This window comes from Hippocampus zosterae, chromosome 2 (assembly GCF_025434085.1).
Source record: "Hippocampus zosterae strain Florida chromosome 2, ASM2543408v3, whole genome shotgun sequence".
Classification (NCBI taxonomy): Eukaryota; Metazoa; Chordata; class Actinopteri; order Syngnathiformes; family Syngnathidae; genus Hippocampus; species Hippocampus zosterae.
Window position 1 is genome coordinate 15,830,253 of NC_067452.1, and position 8,129 is coordinate 15,838,381.

At 42.4% G+C, this 8,129-nt stretch overlaps 1 protein-coding gene and 1 long non-coding RNA gene across 3 annotated transcripts; one reads left to right on the forward strand and one right to left on the reverse strand.

The window, feature by feature from the left end:
* The first annotated feature begins 2,445 nt into the window (after positions 1-2,445).
* LOC127595657 (uncharacterized) lies at positions 2,446-5,434 on the forward strand. Of its 2 annotated transcripts, XM_052057317.1 has the most exons (3): positions 2,455-2,471; positions 2,540-2,716; positions 3,349-5,434. In XM_052057317.1, exons 2-3 carry the CDS (start codon positions 2,642-2,644, stop codon positions 4,297-4,299), a joined length of 1,026 nt encoding a protein of 341 aa, XP_051913277.1. In that variant the 5' UTR covers positions 2,455-2,471; positions 2,540-2,641; the 3' UTR covers positions 4,300-5,434. The 2 variants fall into 2 exon arrangements, with proteins under 2 accessions (XP_051913276.1, XP_051913277.1); XM_052057316.1 differs by having other exon boundaries at positions 2,446-2,716.
* Positions 5,435-6,363: 929 nt separating this feature from the next.
* LOC127596220 (uncharacterized) lies at positions 6,364-8,111 on the reverse strand. The gene is made up of 3 exons (XR_007961417.1): positions 7,826-8,111; positions 6,483-7,333; positions 6,364-6,406 (listed from the first exon to the last, which is right to left on the reverse strand). It is a non-coding gene; the product is annotated as an uncharacterized LOC127596220 (long non-coding RNA).
* Between the last annotated feature and the right edge of the window lie 18 nt (positions 8,112-8,129).

The following is an 8,129-nucleotide window of genomic DNA, read 5'->3' on the forward strand; positions in this document are numbered from 1 at the left end:
TTATGGTATTTTTTGTGTTTGTTTTTGGCAGAGTAAAACATCTTTGTATCAGGTAATACACTGAGAAAAAGAAAGCAAGTAGTGAAACAAACCCGGGCAATGTAAACCCACTTATTTAGATATCATATAGTATTTCTTTAGAAATCCATTCCTTTCATACATTATTCAGTGGTTCATAATTTTTCCCTGACTAAGCCACAGGAGCATGTTTGATTTGGAAAAACAAAATAAATGTATATGTTTTTGCCTCTAATTGTTCAACAGAATTTATTGTTTGAAGGCAGCACCGGGAGACCCTAACTGGCTGAGGCCTCTGATGCGGCCTCTTTACTTGAGGTCTTAAGACGTCAGTTTATGTTCATTCAACCTCTGTGACTGATCATCAATTCTGAAGCTTTGGACCAATACACAAAATGTGTAATCTGTCTTCCATCAGCCGCCCCCTGATCCAATTCCTAATTTGGGCGCATAAAAAAATATTGACCGAAAGAACGAGATCCCGGATACAAGCGGCCGAAATGAGTTTTCTCCGCAGGGTGTCCGGGGTCTCCCTTAGAGATAAGGTGAGAAGCTCGGTCATCCGGGAGGGGCTCGGAGTCGAGCCGCTTCTCCTCCACATCGAGAGGAGCCAGATGAGGTGGCTTGGGCATCTGATTCGGATGCCTCCTGAACGCCTCCCTGGTGAGGTGTTCCGGGCATGTCCCACCGGGAGGAGACCCCGAGGAAGACCCAGGACACGCTGGAGAGACTATGTCACCCAGCTGGCCTGGGAACGCCTCGGGATCCCCCGGGGAGAGCTGGAAGAAGTAGCTAGGGAGAGGGAAGTCTGGGCTTCCCTGCTAAAGCTGTTGCCCCCGCGATCCGGCCCCGGATAAGCGGTAGAAGATGGATGGATGGATGGAAAAAAATATTTATATTGCATTTGCTTGTTAAACTTTAACAAACTGATATTAAAACACAAATGATGCAGCAAGGCATGTAGACAGGGACCATAACAACGCTCGCAGGGATATCCTGAGTCACGGGCACTGGTTGAATGAAACTTTCCTTAATTCATCTGCATGACTATATTCTACTGACGCCCAGTAGAGCCAAATCACTCACACCAGCAGAACCTGAAATTAATGTATCAAACTGTTTATTTCCTGATGCTCTATTTTTTAATGTGATTAGTATATGTTGTTATATAGCAGAATGTTATCAAGTGCTATTTTCCTTGTTATAAAAAAACATGACATTTTTTGTTGTTGTTTTTGGGCTGAGGCTGGAACAGATAAACAGTAATTCCGTTCATTTCAAAGCGGATGGTTGATTTGAGATATGAGTGTTTTGAGTTACAAGTGGTCACGGGATGAATTAAACTCACAGATCAAGGATCGTTTGAAGGCAGCTCCGTGAGAGCCTGACTGGCTGAGGCCTCTGATGGGGCCTCCTTGCCTCAGGTCTTTCGATGTCAGTTTGTGTTCATTCAACCTCTGTGACTGATCATCAATTCTGCATCTTTGGACCACTAAACCAGACGTGTAATCTGGCTTCCATCAGCAGTCCCCTGATCCAATTCCCAGAGGACCAATTTGGACGCATAAAAAAAAGTTGCATCTGCTTGCAGCATCAAAGCTGAAAATAACAAAGTGAATTGGCTGCTGGTGTGGCCATTGGGTACACTAACACATAAATACAGTATAGCTTAGGTGAGACAAAACATTGCAATTGGGATGTTTTCTGTCTAGCATGAGTGAGTGTGTGGTCAAGCATAAGTGTGTCCGAGTTGTCTCGTCTTGAGATTTTCTGTCACTGTCCCGTATGGCTTGTTGTCAACAAATCTCTTCACACTTCTGCAGGAAAAGCAATGCACATGACAGTGAAAGAGAGGCAGTATTGAACTCACAGACGGCTAATCAGGCCCCATACTCCGACAACCCTCCCGTAGTGTTAAAAATAACCAGCTCTTCATCTGACTGACCAGACAGCCCGGGGATTTGAGGGACTATTGTCTCTCTGAACCCAGTTCAAAAGCTACACACGCACATTCATAAATATGCAGACAACGCCATGAAAACTGTTTGTGCTAACCAGAGGGTACATTTTATTGCAGTTTAATTTCAGCTGGCTCTTTATTACCCTTCCGATTTGCGTCACGTTAATTCACTGCTTTGTGCGTCAATGTTTGCCATGTTTGCTCTTCAAACTGGTTGGTTCAAATGGAAGAGAGAGGAAATAAGGAAATCTCTAAGGACAAAACAAAATGCTCAACATTTGAGTGTTCTCGTGCGTAAAAAACAAACACACAAACAGAGACATGGCTTGCTTGAAACGGTGATCATTTTATTAATTCTTTAGGGGATACTGATGCATTTTCAACAGAATCTACGAATCAACCCCCAAGTTTAATTGTGTAGCATTTTAAATGTGACTTTCACATTCGTTTTGTACGGAAGAGGATTAGGGCCAATGAAGAAAGAAAAAATAAGGTTGGCAAGATTCTGAATTTAATCTCAGAATTCTGACTTTAAATTGAGAATTCTGACTTTAATCTCAGAATTCTGACTTTAAACTCAGAATTCTGACTTTGTGACGTTCGTGGAGCTATGAATTGTGGGGGGACCGTCAGCGTGTAGCGTGACTTGAAAGAACGGACATCATGTCGTCACCCAGCGACTTTTTGCGTGGCCGAGGAGTGTCGGAGGACATCCTTTCACTTTTGGGGGAGCAGAGGGTGAGTAAACAGTGCGTCGTGTTTGTTTCATTTGGAGTTAACGTGCTCCATGAAGCTTGTAGCTCCGTTGCTAGTCCGAATGTCATGAATGGATGCACCCAGTTTACATTCGTGAATAAGTAGAACGGAACCAATTTAAATGGGTACGTTCCTGTGACGCCACACAACGTTGTTAAAAAACAACACCACTCTCGACATCGAACCCCTTTGTTTGGATGGCAGTGGCCGTCTGGAGCATCGTTGCAGCCTCATTGCCGTGAACTGAACACACCTGTGGTCGTGTCGTAGCAAGTACTGTAGTGACGTGCCGCAATTCCGCTACATCATTTGAAGTATGTGCACATGCACGCATAAATGAAGTCAACAGTTGATGAATTGCTGTCTGAATAGGGACTTTATTATCATAGTTGCATATTCTAATACAAATAGGTTATAGAGTAATTTTCAAGCATAAATGTATCTTTGTACATTCTTAACGGTTTTCAACATTGAAGAGTTGCAACATGTTTGCCTGTGTATTTGGTTTACAATTGTAGAGATTAGTATTACATTTGTGCTTCATACTTTAAAATTAAGCGATTATGTGTTACGGTGATTGAGTGTATATTTTTTCTATTTGTCTTGTTGTGCAGATTGACAGTGATGTCATAGCACTGATGGACGATGCCACCCTTGCCAATTATGTCCCGTGCTATGGAGACCGTATAGCACTCTTCAATTTTTGCAAGACTCAACAGCTCCCATCCAAAAGAAAAAATGGACTTTTGGAAAAATTACGTGAAAAAATGAAAATCAGGAAAGAAAGCGGGAAAGAAGACACTTCCTCAAAGACACAACAAGCAAGACAGACGAAGAGGCGGAAAACAACGAGAAATGTTGCAATTGGATGGATACACAATGATGGAAAAATAACCAAACGGGTGAGGGAGAAGCAGGGAGGGGGTACCAGAAAATTTCAAATGTCCACAGAAGCTGGGTTGAAAGAAATTCTCAAGGAAGGAAAGAAACTATTTTTCCCCGATGGAATTTCTCCTAAAGGATCTGAATTGGACTTTCAGTTTGAGGTGTGGGATTTCAAACAAAACCTCCTAACTGATGAAACCTGCCAATCCATCGGCAATATGTATGAGGCTGCAAAGCTCACGTTGTTGCGCTTTTACATTGCAACAAGGCCAAAGGACGACCACCATGATGGCATCACAGCGCCCAAAGAAGTATTGGTTGTGTCACACGCTGCCAGTGACTACAACTCTGAAATTGAAGAGGTCTCTGTCGATTCAAATGAAATCTACACGGCATTCGACGTTTCTGTTGATTCAGAAATTACTTTTGGCCCCACATACAACACGGAGGGAGATGCAGACATCACACTTATCTATGATGGTCCACCTGATCCACAAGATGTGATGACAATAACTGTCCACTACACTGACACATTGAATGATATGATCATAGCATTCTCTGAAAATGCAATCTTAAACAAATCACTCAATGTGAAACGCATACACCCATACAGAAGAAGCAGGTGTTGGATCTGGAGTACTGCGGGATGTTCTCAGCTGCTTCTGGCAGGAATTCTATGACCGATGCACCCTTGGTACATCAATTAAAGTACCATTCATTCGCCATGATTTTCCTGCAGAAAAGTGGAAAGCAGTTGGCAGAATTCTTTTAAAATGGATACCAAGATTGTTGCTACTTCCCAAACAAACTTGCATTTCCTTTCCTCGAGCAGGTGCTTTTCAACTGTGTCTATAGTGATCTAAAAACCCATTTTCTGCAGTTTGTGAGCAGCCAAGAACGTGAAGTTTTGATGGAAGCAATGAAGGACTTTTCAGAAGTGGACCTAGATGATCTTGTGGAAGTTGTTGACAGCTACGGGTGTAGAAAAAGAATCTCTGCTGAAACCTTTCCCACAATACTGCAGGAAATAGCACACAAAGAGCTTATCCAAAAGCCCATGTTTGTGATTGACTGCTGGAGGGAGGTTACTCTTCACCGTGTTTCCATCAGTCTTGAAGCACTGAACAAGTTGTGCTCGGACTTGCAACCTACCTCAAAAAAAGTCTGCCAACTGCTGAAATTTGCAACTGATTTAACCCCAAAGCAGAAGGAAGTGATAAACCATCTGAAAAGGTTCATCAGAGAGTTGGATGAATTCAAGCTTCAGAAGTTTCTCCGGTTTTGCACTGGATCTGATCTTGTTGTAACCAACGCCACTCTTGTGGAGTTCCAGGAAATGACTGAGTTTAGTAGAAGGCCGGGGGGTCACACATGTGGAAAGGTTCTGCATATTGCTGACAGCTATGAAAATTTTCCAGATTTCCGATCGGAATTCAATGCTGTTCTTGAAAGTAATGTCTGGGCGATGGACATTGTTTAGCTTTTTCTTACCCGTAACTATGTTAATAAGCCATCGTAGGTTGCATCAGCACTACATGGCTTGGGTACATTATTGTGTTCACTCTTTACAATAAGTTTGTAGAAACAAACGTTGCATTGTTTGCCGTTTTTATAGTTACTGTATATAGAAATAACTTGCATTTGGTGTTATATTACAGTAATATACAGTTCTGGGGTTTTATATACAAAAAGGCCAAAGAAGTTATACATAACCATTGAATGGTTGTTTCAACAGCTATACTGTATTATTTAGGTCCATGTTTCTATCATTAAAAGTAAGAATTTATTGTGTTCAGTAAACTTACTCTTCATTCACTATGTTTTTCTGTATACACATGAATGTTGACGGTTAATACACTTGTGTGCAACGGTGAATGGTTTAATAACATTTTACAGGTATTTCCTAATGGCTGTGAGGCACGTCGGCCTCACAGTGCACAGGTGCACGATTCGAATCCGGTTCCGGCCTTTCTGTGTGGAGTCTCCGGCTTCTCCGCATCCTCCCACATTCCAAAAACATGCAGGGCAGGTTAATGGAAAACTCCAAATAATGGTCCGTGATTGTGAGGGCAGATGGTTGTTCGTCTGTGTGCACTGCGATTTGCTGGCAACCGGTTAAGGGTGTCCCCCCCCCCTAGTGCCCAACAACTGCTGGGACAGGCTGCGCAGCATATCTCGTGACCCTTGTGAGGATAAAGCGGATCAGAAAAAGTGTGGAGATGTTTTCTAGCAATATTAATAAGACATTCATCCACTTTTGACCCACATATCCTCCAGGGTCATGGGACATGCTGGAGCCACGGCACTGTTGTTTAAAATAAAGGTTTCAGAAAGGGCAAGTCCGTGTACTTCCAGCCCACTACTGAAAAGAGTGCAATCTAGAGAAGTCAAAAAACAACTAGTTTATGGAGCAAATTTGAAGCTTCCTTTTCCCCAAATTGCATCAGTACATACTGTATGTCTAATAGACTTCAGTAATTCCTCTCTCAACTTAACATACAAGTCACTTGCATCCAATGGATCTGATGGCGCGTGCCATTTATTTTCCTCCATAAGCAAACAACACAGTTCAAATACAGTTTAATGACAAGGAAAATTGCCTTTTGTAGTGCACTCTTCCATACATGCATTGACCTCTTCCGTTCCAACAGGTTTTAATTGATCCTCGGCACTGTGCATCGCAGGGAATGAATACATGACGACTGGTCGACCTGAAGCTGTATCATGGTGCAATCTTGGTCTTATTTTGTGTGCGTTCCACGTGTTCACAACTTCATCCAGCTCATCCTGAACACAAAGCAGCATAGTTAAGTCTTATATTTTCATTCGTCCAAAAACAATTTGTCCAGAAAAATTATTCTACCTGCACAACATTAAGAAAGCAGAACCGGATAAGACTTATCCAGAAAATCTCCTGAAAAGTGGCCATCATCTTGTAGAGTTTGAAATAAATTAATCCAAAACTGTGCACTCTGTTTGCGACGCTGATTGGCTGTACTTCTTCCGTAATGGAAACATTTCTCCGCAGCAAAATTGTCTGAGTGGTTTCTACGCAAAAACATCTGCATCTGTTCGACACAAACATTTTCTGTGCCCCTGTCTGCACGGATCCTCTCTGGACACCCACCAATGCGTGAATCTGTTATTATAAAATAACTTGCAAGCACCTTAGGGTCACTGTTTGTGGTATAGGCTTCCGCCCATAACACATACCGGCTAAAGCCATCAATACAGCCATTGATGCCAATCCCGTAGGGCTTTAATTTGTCATAGCCATCCATGTGCCAAAGAGCATTTGGCCCCCGACAGTTGTATTGGCGCCTTCTTAGGCGTCTTGCTCTTCTTATTCCCACACCTACAGGGTCAACAAATTGTATAATTTGACTTATTGTATCTTGTGACACAACAAATCCTTTTTGAATGGCACGCAGATGAAGCCAACGATAACCTTGCATCTGTCCACTAGTCATGATCTCGTGCTGGACAAAAGCCAACACGTCTCCCAGGTCTGACTGGTTCTTTCTTCGAAAAAGACCAAGTCTTTTGCATATCCTTTTCAGAGTCCGAATACTTAAAATAGTTTCAGCATTATGTGCTAAAATTGCAAGTATTTCCTTATTGCTGAATCCAAGTCTAAAACATAGCTTGATCATGTCATCCAAATCTGTATTTCCAGCCACTGTTTTGAGTTGCACCCTCCATCAGTCACTTTATCTGCATAAGAAAAGAGACAACAATTACAATCTGACAAAAAACAACGGTGGACATTTTTAAAACATGACTACACGACCGTATGCTTGTTAAAGTTTTTTAATAATGTTCTCGCTCATGGTACTGTGTTAGTTCAAACTCAAGTATACTCATATTCAGTAAATAGTCTAAAAGTAAATAGTGGTGGGTGTGCACATACTTCCCACGACACGACCGCGTGATCAGTGTGTTCAGTTCACGGCAATTAGGCTGCAACGATGCTTCCAGACGGCCACTGCCATCCAAACAAAGGGGTTCGATGTCGAGAGTGGTGTTGTTTTTAACAACGTTGTGTGGCGTCACAGGAACGTACCCATTTAAATTGGTTACGTTCTACTTATTCACGAATGTAAACTGGGTGCATCCATTCATGACATTCGGACTAGCAACGGAGCTACAAGCTTCATGGAGCACGTTAACTCCAAATGAAACAAACACGACGCACTGTTTACTCACCCTCTGCTCCTCCAAAAGTGAAAGGATGTCCTCCGACACTCCTCGGCCACGCAAAAAGTCGCTGGGTGACGACATGATGTCCGTTCTTTCAAGTCACGCTACACGCTGACGGTCCCCCCACAATTCATAGCTCCACGAACGTCACAAAGTCAGAATTCTGAGATTAAAGTCAGAATTCTGAGATTAGAGTCAGAATTCTCAATTTAAAGTCAGAATTCTGAGATTAAAGTCAGAATCTTGCCAACCTTATTTTTTCTTTCTTCATTGGCCCTAATCCTCTTCCGGAGTTTTGAAATGTAACATG

Coding starts and splice junctions, on each gene's coding strand:
- LOC127595657 (XM_052057316.1), top strand. CDS start 2,642: ATGTCGTCACCCAGCGACTTTTTGCGTGGCCGAGGAGTGTCGGAGGAC. Junction 2,717..3,348: donor CACTTTTGGGGGAGCAGAGG/GTGAGTAAACAG, acceptor CTTGTTGTGCAG/ATTGACAGTGATGTCATAGC.